Here is a 22,266-nt window from a genome sequence, read left to right as displayed (position 1 = left end):
AATACAGCTGGGAGAAAATTTACAGCAAGCCAAGTGTGGTGGGAATGGACAGAAAAACGCCCCTAAATAGTGGTGGCCCTTGGGCAAAAGCCTCTTTGTCACTTAAATATAAAATTTGGCCTTGAAACCACTACACTGTAAAACCTGGAGAAACAATAGTAGAGTCTGCATCTGTTTATACTAGCAGGCGAATGAGTGACCAGAATACATTTAGGGAATTTAAGGGAAAGAAGTTCATAAGTTTACGTAATGTTTTCTCCATATCTGTTCTGCATCCTGCAAAAAAATTCTCGAGGTTGACGATTCCAAGCAACAGCAGCTTATGTCATAGTTTCCGACATCATTAACAAGACTAGGTGGACTATTGTGCTCAACAACCCTCGAGCTTAAACTTCCAGTTTTCATTGAAGTTAGGCCTTGTGGACACGGCCACAGTATGGATCTATATGGTGTGAATCAATAATACGGTGCCAATAGCCTGCCCTTTCTCCATACTATACCTCTGTGTTCTAATTTTACATCAAGATCCATTATTTCTACAAGAATCCGAAAGAAAAAACCTCATGACTTGGTTTTTCACATTCCCTATTACTGTAAGATACTACCCTAGAAGAATTACTTCTTGATAAGAATATCTTCATGGAAGCATCATATGGTAGCACATCGGCAGTACATAATATGGACCCATAGGGACTCTGTGTGCTGCCAAACAGGGTTGGCGCACGTGGCAATGCCATGTGCAGGGACCCTTAGGTTTTAACATAATTTTAGCACAAGCTTTAGTCTAAGAGGATAATGGATATTCATTCACCTTGCACTCAAGATAACATCAAGACGGTCCAAGAAAGAAGATACAGATAATTCTTGCGATGTTGCAAAAAAAGATCTTACTAAAGGCGCTTTTTCACTGGCCAATTATCGGGCAAACGAGCGTTCAAAGAACCCGATAATTGCGCTGTGTAAACAAGGCAGCGATCAGCAGATGAACGAGCAAACACTCGTTCATCTGCTGATCGTATCGTTTTAAATGTAAAAACTATTATCGTTGTCGTCAGCGCATCTCCCTGTGTAAACATGGAGACGCACTGCCGACATGATACAAATGTATGGGGACGAGCGATCGGAGTAACGAGCGCTCGTCCACATACTAGCTCCATGTGAAAGGAGCAAACGAGCGCCTCATTGATCGGCGCTCGTTGCACCGGCCGGTCTAAAAGTACCTTAAGTAATGAAATTGACCGGTGCTGAACACAGGGACTGATAAGTTTCTTGTCACAACAACAATAGTGCAATCGTCTGTAAGTATCCTCTCCGGGGCTGAACTGACAGAACTTAATCCCGGGCCAAGACGAGAAGGATCTACTAAGCGTCAATAGTAGAAATAGAACAAACTGTCTTGACCCAATATAATGAAACGAATAAACAACACGTACAATGGAAAATATACATCAAGAAATAAATATTGTTTATTAGCTATTAGAAATATGGCCTTGGCTGAACCTGGATGTCATTTCTATGGATCAAGAACATGGAATAAGTGCATTTTACCCTTAAAGGGATATGCCGGAAATGTCTGATAGGGGCAGGTCCCACCTCTAGGATCTCACATATTGGAAGAGTGGGGGTCCTATGTTGTCCCCATAGAATATAATGATGTATTGGCGGCTGTGCTTGGGCGCCCCCACATCATCGAAGTCTATGGGAGTTATGAAAAGAGCCAAGCACTGCCTGCTAAATGTTTAAGATGGGAATACCTCTTTAAATAAATAAAACTATACATCTTTTCTGGTCAGGACTGCAGGAAAGCGTGATTAACAAGGACGGACATAGTGGATCTGAGGTCAATGCGGCCCATGACCTTTGGGGTATCTGTCACAGGTAAAGGTTCCCACTATGTTTGGGCATAGTAAAAGCCCATACAGAGGAGAAACCCACTTTGCATTGCCTCCAAATCATAAATGATACGTGATGCTATCTTTCATATAGGTAAAAATAGTTAAAGATGCAAATGAATGGGCCTCGTTCTCCACCTGTCTCCTCCTGGTCCCAATGTTGCTCCATCTCAGGGGGTGGAGAACAATAGGGACACTCACAGTTTTTGCAAAAGGACCCTCGGCTGCCTGTGAGCGCCCGGTGATGACCGTTATGGACGCTGTAATGGCAACCATGTTGGTTGGAACTGATATATTTAAGAAATGGCTCAATAGAAATTTACCAATCTGACAGAAGAAGACATATTTGTGTATAGGTTCAGATAGCACCAAATATGTGGAAGGATGGGGTCTTGCACGGATAGGGGCCCAACCCGAAGATGAGTATAAAAGAGTATCCGGCACACCAATTACCAAACAAAAGGTAATTTTATTTTGTTTTTAATGCCAGTAGCAGAGTGCGACGTTTCGGTCTAAGCGACCTTCATCAGGCACTGAGCCGTGCTGGAAAAATTGCATAGACGAGCGCTTGTGGTACTGATAGATAAATTTCATTTTTCATTTCGTTTTTTAAAGCAGTTCTGTCAGATCTGAGGGTACTAAAGGATAGAGGGTTAAATGCTGAGCTCAGGGATATATAATTGTCTATTATTAATTCAGTATTTTTATGTAAAAAGCTGTTCGAATGCTGCTAGGACTCATAGAGAAAGCCTGAGAGTCCTGCTAGCCCCGCCCACATGCAGTGATTGACAGTTCTTTACCTACACAAACTTGTGTGGGCGGGGGAAGCAGGACTCACAGGTTTTCTCTATGACCTGGCAGCATTTAAACAGATCTATACATAAAAATATTGAATCAAATCATATCATAGAAAATAATATATCCCCAAGCTCAGCATCTCCCCCTCTATCATATACTGATCTCACATACGAGACCTGACAGATTCACTTTAAAGAAGTAGCTCTAGGAACCATTTCTATAATTGCTCCTATGAAAAACCACATTATGGTAATCCATTTATTTGAAGTCAGAGGGAAAAAAAACAAGAAAAAGCAGTGAGAAACGCATAGGGATACTGTGGGTTTGAGGCTGCGTTGTCCAAATGGCATTTTTCTTAATTCTGTTTACTACAATGTAACATAAATGCAGCAATAAATTACTGCATGAGCCAATATGCAAAAAAACATCCATGTGAACGTACCCTAACAGTATAGTCTACAATATAATTCTATATTTCCTTTCTATAGCTCCTTTATCAGTACCGTAAACGAGATCATTACATAACTACACAGGCAGCAGCCGGGGACTGCACAATAATCACTCTGTTTTCTCTGAGCTTTACAATAAAAATCCATAAAGGCCAGGAGATTTCATACAAACAGCAGATAAGACAAGAACAGACGAACAAAGTCCAGCAGCTATTTCGCCGTCACACTTGTATCTGACCGCTGACAACCGTTCAATAATGAGGTATTTGCATACAGCTGACGAGGATTCAGACAGAAAAATGCTTAAAGGAGAACTCCAACTAAGAACCAAAACTCTCATATGGAGGATTAATCAAAGGCGTAGCTTTAGGGTGTGCAGAGATAATAGTTGTATACCCGGCTCTTCTGCCTGAGAAGTCAAAAGTCCCTCTGTTATATAAGAAAACACCAGTATTATAAATGGCACATAGTAGGTGGGTCCCTGTTTCATATTATGCATTGGGGCCCAGGAGCTTCATGTTAGGTCTGTATCAATAGGCAAATGGATATATGTTATGTGTCAGAATAGTGATACAGTGTTTTCTGATAGATTTTTGCTGCTTCCCTTCCTCTACTCTAGTGTTAATGGCTGGCACACACTGTCACAATAAGCCACGCCCAGGATCGTCAATGGCTGGCAGACACTGTCACACTAAGCTCCGCCCAGTATCATCAATGGCTTGCACACACTATCACGCTAAACCCCGCCCAGGATCGTCAATGGCTGGCACACACTGTGACACTAAGCCCTGCCCAGGATCATCAATGGCTGGCACACACTGGGACACTATGTCCCGTCCAGGATCATCAATGGCTGGCACACACTGTCACACTAAACCCCGCCCAGAATCATCAATGGCTGGCACACACTGTGACACTAAGCCCCGCCCAGGATCATCAATGGCTGGCACACACTGTGACACTAAGCCCCGCCCAGGATCATCAATGGCCGGCACACACTTACAAAATAAGCCTTGCCCAGATTCGTCAATGGCTGGCACACACTGTCACACTAAGCCCTGCCCAGGATCATCAATGGCTGGCACACACGGTTACACTAAGCCCCGCCCAGGATCTTCAATGGCTGGCACACACTTACACATTAAGCCCTGCCCAGGATCGTCAATGGCTGGCACACACTGTCACACTAAGCCCCGCCCAGGATCGTCAATGGCTGGCACACACTTACACACTAGGCCCCGGCCAGGATGGGAAAGATTTAATAATGGGCATTAGACCTGATGAATTATGGTAAATTATTTTAAACAAATATATAAATTGTTATAATACATTTTCCTTCTTTAAGTTTCAAGCTTTATTATCACAAGCATCTACAGAAGTCATTAGTGTAAAGATATGTAGAGACCGGAGCTGGATTTTAACTTATGTTTAAGTATATGTAATAGAGCAATACCAAGTAATAATAAACGTGTCTGTTTGGTGGTTGTGAAAGTAAACTTTCGGCGACAGTGGTAATTTAAATGGTGCACAACGTAGACAATCATAATTTTCTGTCTGTGGATAATGTTTATCATACAATTAGGCTAGAGATCCGTAGGGCCTTAACAACGGGCTACCAGTTGTGGTACAATTGTGTGATTTTCCATGAAGTGACCTCAATGTTTTCAACCATTGCGAAATATTTCCTTGTTGCAAAGAAAAAGTGGTCCCGCCCCCTAAGATCACCACCGATCAGCAGAACAAAGGGCCAGTGGTCAGATTGCACAGTAAAGGGGCCACGGAACTCCAGTTAAAGCCCTGCCCCTTAGTTCTTCTGTTTGGCGGGGGTCCCGAGGGTGGTATCCCTACTGATCACACATTGATGGCTTAGTCTATGGATAAGCTATCAATGTAAAATCCAGAAAACCCCTTTAACAAGGAGCTCTAAAACCCATATTCTTTCTTTTTCCTTCAAGGAAATATCTAAAGACCACCATACATCCAAAGGTTCCTACTTTTTCTCAGGTATTTAAATGGGTTGTATAGCATTAGAAAAATAGGTCCACTATTTTTGAAGAATGAGCGCCACTCTTTTCCATGAGTTCTGTCTGGTATTAGAGCTCAGTCACTTTTTAGTTGAGAGGCAATACCAGATACAGCCCATAGACAAGCACCATTTCTAAGGGGAAAAAAAAAAGACCTGTAAATAAATAGAAGGCAGTGAAAATGGCACATGTGAACCCAACTGTAAAGGGGTATTCCCAAATAAAACAACTATAACATATGCTCTGGGCCATATCCATGCGTGGCTACTTGACTGGATGCAGTGGCCGCTTCACCTGGTGGGACGGGGGTCGGGTGGTCCCATTCTGGAAATAGATGTGAGTCCCGTGGATAAGGCATAAATGTTTACGTTGGGAATATCTCTTTAAAGTGGTTGTTTCACAAAGACAACTACTTCCCAGATTTAAGCCTGGTCTGGCTTCCCACAACCCCGGCAAACAGTGGATTCTGTCCTCGTATGTATCACATGGGGCCATTCGAATGTCCAACCATGTAATAAATGGCTTAAGTTCACCAGAGTGAGAGCCACTGCTTATTAGCGGCTCTTCCGCCTGGCACATAGGAACGGGGGTCCCAAGCAGGGAACGCCCTCACTCTATTATGTCTATGGACATGGGCGGTGAGACAAGCCCTCTAAGTATTTATAATGATTACATGATAACAATCAATAATTTTAGAACCACAGACATAATTGTTAGTATTATTATTATTATTATTTACAGATTCGACGATATAATGGCGTCTATGTCCACTTCTAGTAATGACCCTTCAGAATGATAGGTCAATTATGTGACTTCCAGTATTCTGGCACCAGGAACAATCACTTTAGCATGCGGAGTTTCTGCATAACCGATACGCTAGCAAGGTCACCATCATCTATGAGATTTTATCCACAAACGTCCATCTGCTACCAAACCATTGCCAAAAAAATTGAAGTCTATGAGCTGTGCTATGCAGCTGGTAGAATCATAGCCGGGGGCAAGTATTGACCGGAGTCGGTATTGACTGTTGTGTAGCAGTTAGGAATTTATCTACTGAAAATACTATTTGTGTCTGATTTCTATGTAACCAAAAGTTCAATATTAAAAGAGGCATGTCGATTTCTGACCACTACCGTGGCAAGAGAGAACACTTCTGATGATACCATTGTATTATCGGATTGTTATTTCTGCTGCTCCCTTATATGCTGTATAGGCCTTAAAGTTAAAGGGAAACTAAACGTTCAACAAACTTCTGCCGTGTTATAGTGACATGTCAGAAGTTTTGATTGGCGGGGGTCCGAGCACTGAGACCCCACCAATTGCTAAAGCGAAGCGGCAGAAGTGCTCCTGTGAGCGCTGAGCCGCTTCGTTTCTGTTCGGCTTTTCGCGGAAAGCCGATGTAGCGGTGTACAGGCTCATAGACTTTCTATTGAGTCCATACACCGCTACATCGTTTTCCGGAAAAAGCCAAACAGAAACGATGGAGCTCAACACTCACACGAGCGCTTCTGCCGATTCAGTTTAGCGATTAGTGGGGGTCTCAGTGCTTGGATCCCACCAATTAAAACATCGACATGTCAGAAGTTTGTTGAACGTTTAGCTACCCTTTAACCTCCACCTTTTATCATCATTTCATTTTTAGGTCCAAAATTATGTGCTGATTGATTCCATAAAGGGGTATGGGACGCTTATTATACTGATGACCTATCCACAGGATTTTCAGTCATGGCAATACCCATCCCCCACCACACTTGACCTCACTATATTTGTACTGTAATTTTGCAGGTGCATGCAGCAATATATATCTTAGTCACATCCAGCTTTGTCTTTCTGACACCCACCTGTAAATCAGACTGTCATCTGTTGAGCTGTTGTACTGAATCTGGTACATTCGAATACCAGGAATATTCCTATCTAGAAACCACTGTATAAGGGCTGAATTGTGGCTGAGTTCAGCAGTTATGACCTTTCGTTCAGGGTGGTTCATAGAGTCATTGCTGGAGGCTCCAGGCTTAGCTGGCGTGAGAATATCTGAAGGCCCTTTATCGGGTCTGTGCCTCCTTTGACTGGCATTGGCTGGATGAGGTAGGGGGCTCACTGACAGCTCTACAGATGCTGTGGCATCCCCTGCAGTATTTGATGCTATGCAAGTAAACGGTCCGCTGTCTCTGACTGTTGTGACAGAGATTTCCAATGTTCCATTTTCATAGGAGACAGCTCTGGAGGAGTTTGAAACAACCTTACCCTCTGGTGACACCCAGTGAATGGAAGGCTCGGGGTCACCAACAGCTTTGCACTTCAGAACAACGGCCTCTCCCTCCATGACCAATATGTGTGGTGAGTGGTGGGTGACAACCGGAGGGTCACACATGAACTCTTCTTCTGCTATACTCCAGAAATACTTCCCTAAAAGATTAGTGGGTGATGCACAGGTTTCAAGGTCATCCTCCCTAGTCAATCTCCTGAGCCACAGAAGCTCACAATTACAGTGCAAAGGATTTCCCCCAAATCCCAACACGAGAGATGATAGGGGTGATCCTTTGGACCTTGCGTAGACTGGAATGCGTAGAAATAAAGGATCTGGAGGAATAGTCTTTAGTTTATTTGAAGTCATGTCCAGTCTGGCCAATTTGTGAAGATTGGTGAAAACACCACTGGGCACAAAGTTGATAAGGTTGTGATCAAGACTCAGAGAATTTACATTGGTCAATTTTGAAATGGTTTGCCAAGGAATGAAAGCCAGATTGTTGTAGGAAAGGTCCAGGTCTTCCAATGTACCTAAAAAATCCTGAAAGGATCCTGGAGAGATTTCGCTGAGCTGGTTGTTGCTGAGGATGAGATGTCTCAGGTTCTGCAGTCCTCTAAGCTGCTCATATCCCATGGAAAGTATGCGGTTGCTGTCCAGGTGTAAAGCACGTAGCCCACGAAGATCAGCAAAGGTGAAAGGCGTGATTTGGCTGATTGTGTTTCTGGATAGTGTGAGGTGGAGTAGACGGGTCATGTTGGTGAAATCCTTTCTTCTTATCACCGTGATGAAGTTGTCGGTGAGTCTCAGCTCCACTGTCCTCCTATCGATGACTGATGGGACAAACAGGAGGCCGGTTTTAGCACATAGGATTGCTAAGGATTGCGCAAGGTTCTGGCACACACATCTTTTGGGACAGAGTTGAGCACCCGCTACACCCAAAGCGAGTGATAAAATCCAGAGGATTATCCCCTTCATGATTCTGGAGCTGTGAAGAAAGAGGTACACAAGGGTTAGTATAGCAGTAGGATTATATTCTGGAGTTTTTCAGACATATGTAATAGGTAAATTCAGTTAATAAAAGACTAATTCTTAGAATAAAACAACATTTTCCTCATGATAAGCATTCTAAGTAGTTGATATGCCATAAAACTTTGATCGATGTTGGTCCAACCACCGGCGTGCTCTGGGGTACCCAGTCCCTGTTGCTAGAAGAGAGCTCGGTGCACATACCTGGTTACTCTACAAATGGAAGATATACATAGAAAAAGCCAAGCACCCCCCTCCCCCATACATCATGAGAAAACCCATTCGATTTTATTTTAACATACAAAGACCACATCAAAGAATGGATGAGACTTGGCACAGAGACATGTTAAAGTATATTTTCCCATAAAATAAAATAAATCACTTGCAATATGTTATTAAGTTCTTTAACAATTTCTTCTTTATATATGTTCCCAGGAAAGCTGCCTCACATCCCAACTGGCTGCCATTACGACTCCCATTAATGAAGTCATCCAGCTTTCTGAAACTCATGAATGCAAAGTTTGTTTTTGTACACAGTAATTTACATTTTCCATTCTTGTATGGCCCAATACCTATGCAGATATGAGGGAAAACTTGAATTAAAGGGGTTATCTCATAAAGACAATGTCGGTCTATATTCCCTATGTTCTTTCATGGACCTCCATTCATTTTAAGGGCTGTCATGTAATGGTACATTATTCTGCAGAATGCATGGGAAATGTAAAGCCAAGCGCAACTTCCGCCGGTGGTAACTAATCGCCGGTGGTAAAGAAGCCGGACCCACAGCGATCAGCTGATGGCTTGACAATCTTCCATTCAACAAGGGTTTGTCTTCATGAGACAAGTCCTCTAAAGGAATACTGTTGGCAAAGCTAATATACTGTGTTATACTTAATGTAGGGTCTGAGGGATCACCCCTCAGTCCGTACATTATGTATAACACAGTATATTAGCTTTGCAAACAGTGTTCCTTTAGAGGACTAGTCTCATGGAGACAAACCCTTGTTGTATGGAAGATTGTCAAGCCATCAGATGATCGCTGTGGGTCCGGCTTCTTTACCGCATGACACAGGGATTCACAGCAAACCAAAGAGAGACTCCTTGTGTCATGCTCCGCCCCCTCAGGTCCTGCACATAGCATAACACAGTATGTTCCTTTAAGGGCTACTGTGGGCAAAAATAGACGAATGTATACAAAGAAAAAGATCAGTTCTTGTATTATGGTATATCTCAGAAGACGTTCATAAAAAATAAGGATATTGATGTAATGAGCCAGACCAAGTAAACTAAAGAACTGTTAATGAAGGAATACCTTATGGAATTGATGGGGCCTGAGAACATCTCATACATGTCAAAATATGTAGTCCCCAAAAATTTGAGAACTAAAGCTTTATATCTAAGCTTTTGCTCATTGTATCAGTATGTTATTCTTGTCATGCATCGAAAGTTCAACCGCAACGATTTGGGGTCTTGGATGTTTAATGATATGTAATTTTCCATAGATGATTATAAAAGACTTGTAAATCCTTTTTCAATATGTGATAGATGTTCAAGGTTGTAGACTATTACACAACAGCCATGGTTTTCAGTAAGTGCAGGATTGTGTAGAAAACACTTGGAAATGGTATTGGGAGATAATCACACGAAGGTGGCAATGTGCCCTGTGGTGTAATCTGACATAATCAGGATTAAACTCATTATTAAATACATTAACCTTTCTATTACAATTCTGATTAAATTCTGGTTATTGTGGGATGGGGTAACATTGCGATTTTTGGCACAATCCAACCTGAAATATTAAATTGTAGCCATAATCATTTTATGTAAATGGTAAAATTGATTGACCCAATGGAGATGATTGAAATTTGATTCAAGTACCAACAGCCCATAAAAATATTCCTGTGTTTAGTTTTTCTGCTCAAATAATGAATTATTAGGATATTCATCTAACTGGAGCCAAACCGTGTTTCCAGACTAATGCCTCATGCACACGACCATTGTGCCACTCAGGCTGTTATTGACGGCATCCGAGTGGCAACCGATAGTCTTCACGGACACATTCACTTTAACGGGTGAATCATGTCCGTTAAAAATGGTCCGAGTCTCCGATCCGAGGAAAGATAAAACATGTCCTATCTTTCCTCGGATCACTGACGGGACTCAGACGGCGCACACGGTCATGTGCGGGCGTTAGGGTTCAGTCACATGAGGCAGATTTTGTGGCAGAAATTTCTGCCACAAAATCTGCCATGTGTGACTATACCCTAAACAAGAACAGATATATTCCATTCCATTTCAATTGGTATAACTTTGATCAGAAATCTGGTTTCCAACCTGTGGCTCTCAAGCTGTCACAAAACTACAATTCCCAGCAGCCGCTGGAGAGCCACAGGTTGGAGACTACTAAGGTAGGAATATACTCTTTTCATATTCTATTCCAAAACTGTCAGAAGGGCCGGTGAGTTTGTATGGGATTCCAATCTTTTTTTTTTTTTACATGGTTCGTCAGCTACAATCAACCTCCAAGAACAGCTTTTAATCTGAACTGTCACTTCTCCTGATATGTCTGCTTTGGTAAATACTTGTATTCTGCATGAAATAACAATTCTGGATCAACTTTTTGTTGCTCCGATTCTCTATTATTCCTGGTGGAAATGTATGAAAAATTGACAACTGGGTGTAACTGGTTGGGGGTGTGTCCCTACACAGACTGGCATTGCCCAATCAGTGCTGGCAGAGTGAGACACATCCCCTACAACAAGGAGAATGTTAACACCCAGTTGTCAATTTTTTTATAAATATTCAGGAGGAATAACAGAGGAACGGCACAATGCAGAGTTCTAAGAAAAGATGTTCCAGAATTGTTATTTCATGGGGAATACAAGTATTTACTAAAACAGACATGTCAGGAAAGAAGACAGGTCCAATCTAAAATGGTCATTGGGAAAATTGGGCCACCCACGAGTCCTTTAGGCACACCACTAAGATCCTCTGTGGATGCTTTACCCTTTTAAAACTTTCTTGACTTTTGTATGTGAATGCAGATTGCGGAGATTTGTATGCCAGGGATGTTTTTTTTTAGCTCCTGTCCCATGGCTTGAGTGCTTCCCAGGCCCCATGACACTGGCTTTAATTTGCTCCTATACGTACAAATGCTTTAGTAGCAGCTGAACCCAACTGTTGTCTGAATTCGAGATTGAAAGTGTTTTTGAAGCAAGCCGTTTCCTTTGCATTCTCCACCACAAAGCCGTTTCCTAGGCTTCTGCAGCATTTCCCGCCCTTGGGGTGGGCTCTCTTTTCCTCTAATGGTGAATATTGTTTTGATGAATTGACAAGCCAGATATCATTAATGTATCTCAGACAAGCAGTGATTGAGTCTGAGCTTTACTCATCTTCCTCTACAATTAGCCGTCTCAGAAATAAAGCAATGTCTTAATTTAATCATCTCCATGCAAAAATGTTGCAACGACATTGTGCCCATTAAATAAATATGCATCGTGCAGCATTAACACCAATTGCAAAAAAAAAAATTCTTATTTGTCTAACCTTACAAACTCAATGTGCCATACCCTAATGCTGCCAGTTAGGACAAGCCTTTAATGAGAGGCTAACGAGCAAATTATCTGTGGGCAAAATACATGATTCAATATGAAGAGTTTATAGTAATGGTTCAATTTCCTCTGCCCGGAGCCAGCTAATGGCTAGAAAAGGGAGGGAGAGATGAGATGTGATAGAGACAAGACAAGAATAAGGGTGGAGGGAGACAGTGACAGACAGAATCACGGAGAGGTTGGAGATGTGCGGGGAAGAGATAGGACTGGAGAAGAGAGTGGGGGTGGAAGAATACAGAAGGTAAAGCAATTATACAAGAAAGGAATAAGAAGGTTAAAGATTCTTAGATAATTAAACAGGGGATTGGAACGCCTAGAAAAAGACAGCTTCCAAATGATAATAACAAAACGAGGTAAGATGAAATTATTGAATGAACGCATTTGGGAATATCAGAATGCTTATAGGGAACCTGTCGAGCTAAATATTATGTCCAATCTGCAGGCAACATGTTATAGGGCAGGATTTGCTGAGTAGATTGACATATGGTTTTGTAGGAAAAGATTCAGAACAACTTATAATTTCTTGATTTAAATCACTGCTCATTCTGAGCTTAGGAGTCCAGTGGGCGGTCCTTCTCAATGAGTTACAGCATTCCCTGTAGAAATAACTGTCAATCACTAAATAGGACCGCCCGCTGGACTCCTAAGCCCAAAGTGAGCAGTGATTTAAATCAATAAATTACATTTTTTATGGTCTAAATCTTTTCCTACAAAATCATATATCAATCTACTTAGTCCCTCCTATTCTATAACACACTGATGCAGATCGGACAGCATATTCAATGTGAGGGGTTCCCTTTAATCCCTTTTACCTGTTTTTCTTATCAAATGGTAAAAAACGAAATCAGTAACAATCGGATGCCCAGAAGAACCAAAGGATCCCGGTACTTCAGGGTGCAAATATATATATATATATATATATATATATATATATATATACATATATGCAACATGATATTGAGTTCATTGTGTTGTCCCAGGAAAAGTTAGAATTTTGTTTTGCGACTAGCTAGAGTTGGCCTTGGAAGGTCTGCCAACTTCCCGAAAGGTTTGAAGGTCCATTGTCTGTGCTAGAAGGCTATTCTTCCTGAGATATTAATTCTATATTACACAGGACAATTGGACAAGGAATGAAAAGAAAAAGAGATTAAAAGAAAAATAAGAATGGGAAGAACTTAAGAATTTCTCTTGGATTTAATAGAGGTGGAACGTCCTTATTCATTGATGCGTTTGAGTAATTATCATGAAGAATATGATGAGGATCCGAGTTCTACAGTAGATCATTGTGTTGTCTTTGCATAAGTCAAATTGAGTGCCATTGTATCCCATGAGCTGGCCCTGGAAGGATTGAGAAGTTTCCTTCACTTCTGTTTTCTACACTTGGATTTTACTGTTCATCTCAGGTGGAAATACCCTCACAGATTATAGTCTCAATGAGACAAGTTCATTGGATTTGGATCTATAGTCCTGTATGTTAAGTTCAATAGAACCATGGAGAAGGGGGGGGGGGGTCTGGGTGTTACATCCAGAATACGGATAGTTAAACATGGGTACAATATGGCCATCTGAATAAAACATAAGAGACATATGGTTGAGAAATAGAAAAAGACTGAGGAAAGAAGTCTAGCAGAACAGAAATGTATTTGACTTATATCATCCTTATTATAAATTTATAACGTTTACTTACTCTGAATGTAATACCAAGTTCTATTGACCATTAAAAACATGAAGAACTGAGCTCTAGTTCATTATATTGTGCCGGTGAAGTCAACAATTTTGTGCCACCGCTGATCTAGAAATAGCCTTAGAAGGATTGCCAAGTTTCCGAAAGAGAAGGTCTAATTGTCTATACTTGGAAGTCGTCCTTCCTCTTAGATGCAATTGGTCTTACAGAAAAAGAGATAGTTGTTTCCCATGGAAAAAAAAGAAGCAAGAATAAGGTAAGAAGGACAAGACAAATGAGGAATAAATCATTTTATAAGGAAGGTATCAAGAGATCCCTCACAAGTGGTTCAAGATGGAACACAGGTGGAAATAAATTGACTGAACGAGGAAGAGGATCAGACTTGACATCATAATAAGACATCTTTGTGGTCTATGCATCACAGAAATATTGGAGCGCTGCGTATGTATCTGGAACAGTATCTTCTAAAATGAAATTGCAGAATGAATGGATAGAAGTGAACCATATTATATTTATCTTCTAGTGTAAGGAACACATTGTACTTGATCTCTACCATAGATAATGGTGCTGTGTTATACCCTGTCAAGCACCACAATGTATTAAGCAACAGGGAAAAAAAGACTATAGATGTCTCCTTCCCAGGGGCAAAGATAGAACAGGTGGGGGCTGATAGGTTTCTCCCCGGCTTTTAGGATCTGTTTGATAGAAATTGAATGTTTTCCGTCTTCTTGGTGCTACATGTAATAATGATCCGGGATTATGCACCAGTCCATAATTATATTTTGAAGTTAACTCCATATATCAACTTTCATGTAATCCCATAATTTAGTATTCTAAAATCAACTCCAAATATCAAGTGTATCATATAAACCGACTAATTGTTGCAGATTCGGCACATGCTAGAACTTCATCCTGGACCGGCAGAATACATATAATAGATCAGCATGGTGCCATAAGTCCTAGAATTCAACCAGTGTCATCCAAGCATGGTACATCTGTGACTTCTATAAGTGGCTATATATTGGCAAATTGAGCCCAATTTAAAAAAAAATCAAGCTACAGGTCCACTGGGGATAGGGGTCCATGGACTGATTGGCTACATCGCCTATTTTTATGGGTTGTCATAACCTGTCCAAATTGCATCCAATGTTGGAAAACAAGACTGAGGAAGCAACCCTAGTTTAATGGAAAAGAGATTGGGGGCAAAAAGGCAGCAATTTCTTACATTCGAGGTGGTTAGGGGTGAGGTGATGTCTACTATTCCTAAAAAGGGGCCCCGTTTTAATTTTTGCTTTAGGGTCCCCAGTCTCTAAGATGTATGCCTGTAGTAGTAATAGTAATGTATTACAATAGTTCATATAGACAACCAAACCAAATAGAACTCTATCATTCATCTCAATTATTAGCTCTATAAATACAGTCCAAAATGACAATTTAACAGTTCATACTGGCTAAGATGTTGTCAAGTCAAGGTACCAGTTGGTCATAAAATCTACAATATCCCATACAATATTGGACAAATGGTTTCATTGTACTGGCTAATTGGTTGGTAGGTTGGCTGGCTGGTTAGTTGGCTGGCTGGTTAGTTGGGTGTTTTGTTGTCTTTTTGTTTGTTTGTTTAGTTGGTGGGTGCATGGGTTGGTTGGTTGGTTGGTTGGTTGGTTGGTTGGTTGGTTGGTTGGTTGGTTGGTTGACTGGCTGGTTAGTTGGCTAGCTGGTAAGTTGGCTGGTTGGTTGTGTATTTGTTTGGCTGGTAGGTGGATGGGTTGGTTGTCAGTAATATTATTCACTTTTCCCATATTTTTAAGCATTTTATGAAGAAGTAACTATATATGCAGGTTCACAATTGTACCTAGTAAATAGACTCTCTGCTGGAAAATAGGTAATTCACAAATGAACTTCCTATCTGTTAACGCTCTTAGCCATTCAGCAGAGCTGACTGAGGTTCCATGAAACCCTTCCAAGCAACCCTGACTCAGGAAGAGTTCAATTTCTAAGACATTGGGGGCAGTGGCCCCTTCTTCTGACTACCAGATTGGCCCTTCTATGGGCCATTTAGTAAGAGCCATTGCGCCTAATAACTTTGATACAGCAATCTATATATGTCCTAATCTAGAGTTAGCCTGTCCTGGTAGCAGGTTCCCTTTAATCATGGATATACATTATATATATAATCAATGTACCTGTCAGAGAAAATACACCAGATACTATAGTATTTGAAAAGTCGATGACCAAACCAAAGCAAATACAACCTTTTTGTCTTTCAAAAGATTCCCTTTAAAATTGTATTAATTATTCAGTTGAATTAACATTCAATGTGACCAAAGCTGCTTTACCGAGCTAAAAATAATTGTCAATCCCATTACTTTACTGAACGGTATAAGGTTGCTGGGTATAGGATTGAATTCATCTCTTAACAGATAATTTATTTTGCCTTGGTAGCTTCTCGCTCTCTGAAAAAGACTTCAATGAGACATCAGTAAGCAATTTCCACACATAGGAGCTGTACGTGTCTAGTATTAACCTCTGGAACAGAATACCTAATATACTGTATGTACACAAAGACCTGCGATGATCTGTCTGTCCATACAATAGGGGCCACTCAAGAACTTGGTTTATACATTTATGGAAATATTTTTCACCATGTTATTGGAATGATCTGAACCCATAGGAGCTGCAAAAAGTGGATGTTAATGGAATTATGTTCTACTGATTGGTGGGGAATGAAATATAGTCCTATAGAGAAAGGATGGGATGATTGACATTTTGTATTAGCATTAGTCTCCATCCCCTACACAGTGGAGGAAACCATCTTGCGGTGGCAATCAATGTGACTTTGTGAACGGACAGCAAATGTAAGTCCTCTGCTTCTAACACATGGCCAGCCAGATAAGTGTTTGATCCTTACGATGACAGAGGATCATAATAAGTGGAGGAGATTGAAAAGCAACTTCATATGGCAGTGTTATTAAATGGTTTTAGGATTAATTTCTTTGATCTAATTTCATGGCGGCTTAAAGTGGAGCTTCAGTTTTGTGGAGTGTCAAAAGATTATGTGGTAAACAGTTCCTATGAGCTATTTACATCATAGTCACAAGTAGAAGTGTCACTTTAAGCTCCTGGTGCCCCGATGCAATTGCTCCAACAGGGCCCCCCAACTATTGATGCACTTTTATGTGGCTAAGGAGCTCTGACACCCAAGTATGCCTGAAACCGCTGCACCCCCTAAAGTGGCATACATATAAGAGTGGTGGCCCCATACAAAGATCAAAATGGGCCTCCCCATTATGTGTTACCACACTGGACAGAAGGGCTTGGAAATTTGCTTGCCCTTCCACACCTTTTCCATGACCCTTGAACTAATTCCCTATCTTGTTAACTAACAATGCCGTTTTTCTGGAGAGCGGAGTCCAGCACAGGTTCTCATCACCCAGTAACAAAGGGCATAGAATCAACCTGGGCTTTGCCCCCTGTGTCCTAAAGCCCCCATAGCAATTGCATGGTCTGCCTCTATGGTATGTATGTCCTCGAACCACTGCACACAGCCCGGATAAGATTACTAGTTAAGAAAAATTCACACTGTCTGCCAAGGAGATGGTCACTCCACATCCCAGGCACCCATGGAGAAACATAGGGCATCAAATGGGGAATAACCGTAATGCACGGTCCTAAGGCGAGCTCACGGAGAACAGAAACCTCCCGTTGAGCAGGAGGGCAAAAGCTTGCCCTTCTGCTCAACGTGCGTTACATTGTCCCTTCTCTTAGCATCAGCAGGAATTCAGCAATGAGCATTCAGCATTGGATAGCATTCCAAAAGGACCAAAAAACGGCAACTACATAGGTAGGATATGCCATGACTGGGCGGTGGGTGCCTGGCTGAGAGGAACCCAAGATGCTTTTTTCTCTACATGTTGTCACTCCTGACCTCATGCTAAAGTCAGAAGGGTCTCTGAGCTGTCTCTGTGCTGCAATCCATTAATTATTGGGATTGGTGGGAGACCCAGCGATTGAGTCACCAGTGAGCCTTGTGCCAAGCCATCACTTACTGTGCTGAGTACACCGCTTTACCATTAAGCACGGGTCAAAAAATAATAATAATTGCTTAAGTGGCAAGCAGCCATCAGCTTATTTTTAAAGGTACTACAAGGTTCTGAAATGTTAAACAAATATTGGTAGTGGAACATTTGCAAACCATTTGCCCCCTGGTACCTGACAAGCCGTCATTTTTCCTGTGATTGTATACCTCAGAGTTTCCTTGTGTTGAAGACTGTGGAAAGCCGGGCAGTCGTCCAAGACATACTCCCAGCACTAAAGGTGTCACAGAGCTTGAATTTCAAATTTCAATTGCCTTTCCCTGCAGCGTTATTCAGTACGCTGGTTGGGTATCTCACAAATGGTATTTGGTCCTAGCCAGTAGACCTCCACCGGGGGAAGGGAGGTGGGCTACACTGCTATATTACTTTTAACAAGGAGTCTTATTTGATTAGATTTTGCTGTATGGGAGGAGAATCCCTTAAAGCTGATTTGCATAAATAAATAAACAAATGTGACAAGTGTGTATTCCATATGTATATGTAGCAGAGCTGAAAGCGTATTGTGCACTGCTGTAATTCTTTGCATTGAGATAATGCTGTAAGTTTAACTGCACCACTATGCAAAACCATAAGACATTGCGTTATCAGTATTAAATGACAACCTCGGCTCTTAGTATTTGTATATTTCACAATGCACCAAGAATCAAGTGAATATCATATCCTCGCATATTGGCTTGAATTACGTTAAATACAAGATTCCCATAGAACAGTGCTCCTAATGGACAAATGATTATGGCCAACAGTATATATATATATATATATATATATATATATATATATATATACGTGCTTCTCATTACAAGACACTCTGAGATATTACTATATTATACAGAAAGAGGAGCATCGAGATATCCATCCTATGAACAATGCTAATACCATATTGTAGAATATTTAATAATCTACATGTTATTTGTACTTGTAAACAAGAGAAATCAATGAATCCATATTTTATCTAGCTTGCAAGCAGTGTAGACTGTTGACTGAAGCGTCTCTTTGGGGTTACTACCTACTGTTGTGTAAAGAACATTATTGATCTTCTATACGGACGCCATCACCGTCCATTATAAAACATGAAATTACCGGTCATACATATACAAGAACGTGTCAGTATTTATACACCACCACAGCTGGAAAGAAAGGTAGTAACTCTCATCATCTTATTATAGGCCAATAACATTGTTTCAGAAGTAGTCAACATGAGCTAGACACAGGCTGTGGAACGGCAAGTGCCATGGTGCCCTATACTGGCAGGTTAGGGCTTGTGGTTCCACAACCGAGAGGTCTTGTTCACGTTCTGTTCATAAATGATAAACTGCATGTGACAACAAAGCTCCGTCATCTCCCAGTGCAATCCAGAATCTGCTAATAACTGATGATCTGTCAGGCCTGGGGGAAATGGTGTGAAAAGATTATTGGGTTAAGCATTTTTTAACCCATTGGGATAAAAAAATAACCAAATTGGTTTTCCAAAAATATTTCAAAAACACTGAAGAAAAATCCGGGATATAGTTATAGAACCGTAATATCTGCTGCAAAAGACTTGAAGCTCTGAAAATGAGCAGAGAGCATCTAATGGAGCAGATAATGGGGCTGTAATGGTTAATTATTTTATCTGACCTAGTATTTTAGCCATCTGCAGAACTAAATTGGGATATTCTACCAAGAGCAACATGCGATAATACAAGATATCGTCCACACAAATAACAGATTTTCGGTACCTGATATGCATTAGTGGCCGATCACATTTTGGTCATTGCTGGATTTCTGGTATTTCCCCAGGAGAAGGGAAGTTGAGAAGAGCAGTATGGCCTCAGGAAGAGATCCCTTTGCTTCATCATAGTAAACACTTTGGATGTAAGTGTAGTTTGGGGTTCACTCCTTATCTGATGCTGCAGAATTGCACCAGGACCCCATATTTATTGTAAGGTCATTTGGCACAAAGGTTGAATAAACTCCACTGGTCCAACGAAGACTCATCTTGATGTCAATGATGATCTCTGGTGTCTTGGAAGATGGATTAAAGCTGGTGTAGAAAAATAAGTGATCAGTGGGTCAGAATCTGGTGTTGTTTTAATAGACTTGGCTTGTAGATAGGACTTGGAACAGAAATGGTTAAGGTACCAGCTTCTTGAGAACAAGAATGTTTTGTCAATGGGTTTGCACTTGATGAGAAGAATTGAGAAAAAGAACTTTGTTGTGTAAACTGCTCCTCAGAAGTCAACGTCCAAGGTCCTAATTTTGTCCTCAGGTGGTTACACTGTGGTTTTGGATTGCAGTTTAGTCCTCAAACTAAGATGTTATTGGCTAGATGTGGTCCTCAAGAAATGTGTTCATGACATGCGTTTGTTGGTGTACCATAGGGGTTGGGGAAGATTCTTAGAGGTTGCTCTGGAGGAGAAGGTAGCAAGGGTTAATTTCTGTTATGAAGAACATGTTCTTGCTATTTTAGAGTTGTGTTGTAAGGTCAGGAATTGTACCACTATAAATACACAACACAAGGGGGCGTAAGGGAGGAGGTAAAAATCTGAGAAGTGTATGAGAGCAAGAGGTCTAGATGCATAGGAGTCCTGTTAGAAACAGCCAAGTCTGAGCTACGTGACATCAACCCAGAAGACCTCTTCACTATTGAAGGTCCTGGACTGGATCTATCCTTCCACGACTAAAGCATCACTGCACAATGTCCTCCTGGTCACCACATAATCCAAGAAAAAGAAGAGGAAAGCAGCACCTCTAAAGTCAGCTGTGGGGGAGCAGTAGACAATGTATTCCAGATGCATAGACCACAGTCCGGACTCCAGATCACAGATGTCTTTCTCCAGGTTTTCAGGAATATGTGATTACAGATTGGGACTACTGGATGCACTCTTTGGCTTTTGCTGGATTCAGACCCCAGAGATGTGTTAAGCTGTCAGGTCTCTGCAGCGGCTCAATGGTCCTCCTCTCAGCCTGTCTCTGGCAGACTGAATGTGGGGGAGTATGATCTGCTTCATACATATGTAAGAGAGCAGGCGCACTCCCACCATCTGACTTAAAGCTGCAAGTCACTGACAGCACTATCTCCAAAGACTGCAAAGCTAGGAAGCTTGCACATCATCACAGTGGTTCAGGACTCTGCTATATCCCAGCTCACCATACTTCAAGATAAGGTGCAATTACCTGGGCAGGCTGATAGCTATTAAATCCAATTAAAACTATACTTGGAGGGAGGGGGGTAGTAAAGACTATTTTAGTCCATTCAAGCAATCCCTGACGCTGCTTAAAAAGCAATGTCCACGTAACTAGAACATATACGGTACATATATATATATATATATATATGTATATTGGAAGTAAGAAGACCTTCTGTGTGAGATCCATACATGACATTTCTATAGCTTCTTCTCTTACAGCTCAGCAATGCAGAGCCTGGTTACATCAGTCTCCCCCTATGTCCCGGCCATTGCTTCTGTGCTCATTAATTGCAAACCAATATACTGATATATTCGACAAAAATCAATCTTTTCCAAACAGAAGCAATGAAATGTAAGATTTGCTGAAATTTCCCCTCCTCCCCTCTCACTTCTTCCCAGGAGACCCCCTCCCCTCCCCAACCTCTAGAACATTGTCTTGGCTGGCATTGAAGGGATTTGGTATTTCAGTCCCCACATAGTTGCTGCCTATAGATGTCTGCAGAACACTTTGATCCTTGTCCCAATCATTGAAGGGATCATTAACACTACCAATGCGTTGTCAGCCAGCAGCACTGACCTGTACACACATATATACAGCCATTACACAGTCCTCCCACTCATGCACTGCAGACTGGCAGCTCTCCCCTGGGAATCTGTGGCCCAGATAAGCAAACTTTTATGGCTTTAGTGACAAACAGCTTTAACACATTCAGAGCTGGACAGAGTTGTGCATCACTTCTACCTGCTTCTTCTTCTTCTCCGAGCACAGCCTCTGTATTATTGGTATAGTCTGACTTTCAGCACCTAGGACAGCGACTAGGTAAGTGATATCTGGACAGACATAAATCCACAGAGCCACAGATGGATGATACAATGGCCTATACAAATGTTCTATATACTATATCTAACACAAAGTGCATCAAAATAATACAATATTGAGATTACTATATGAAGGCACTGAAGAATCTGTGCTAAAGTGACACTCCACCTGTGAGATCAACCTCTGTTCACACTAGTGCTTTTTTATTTATTTATTTTTATAGTCAGAATAGTGTAGCATGTTGTGGTATTCTATTCTGTAAAAAGAAACAGAAAAAGAATATAAAACAAATAAAAAATAAACTCAAGGTACTGATTCTCCTTGTGGAGATCCAGCTGGAAGGGAGTCTTAAGGGCAATGATCCCTGGGAAAAATATGCAAAATAGCTCTCCTCCAGAAGACGGAAAGCTGTCTCTCTAGTGCCACCTATAGGTGACTATGATGAAAATC

General features: G+C 41.3%; 1 protein-coding gene across 1 annotated transcript in view; it reads right to left on the bottom strand.

Annotated features, from left to right (window-relative positions):
* Positions 1-20,775, bottom strand: part of LOC142659812 (leucine-rich repeat and fibronectin type III domain-containing protein 1-like protein) — a 49,695-nt gene extending 28,920 nt beyond the window's left edge. Inside the window, exons 1-2 of the mRNA XM_075836292.1 lie at positions 19,545-20,775; positions 7,005-8,396 (exon numbers count right to left, since the gene is read on the bottom strand). Coding sequence (XP_075692407.1) covers positions 7,005-8,396; positions 19,545-19,555 — 1,403 coding nt within the window. The 5' untranslated portion in view covers positions 19,556-20,775. The remainder of the gene's footprint in view (positions 1-7,004; positions 8,397-19,544) is intronic.
* Positions 20,776-22,266: the final 1,491 nt, after the last annotated feature.

Source organism: Rhinoderma darwinii, chromosome 8 (genome assembly GCF_050947455.1).
Source record: "Rhinoderma darwinii isolate aRhiDar2 chromosome 8, aRhiDar2.hap1, whole genome shotgun sequence".
Taxonomy (NCBI): domain Eukaryota; kingdom Metazoa; phylum Chordata; class Amphibia; order Anura; family Rhinodermatidae; genus Rhinoderma; species Rhinoderma darwinii.
The sequence above is the reverse complement of the archived record's forward strand: the minus strand, read 5'-3'. Positions and strand labels throughout refer to the sequence as shown.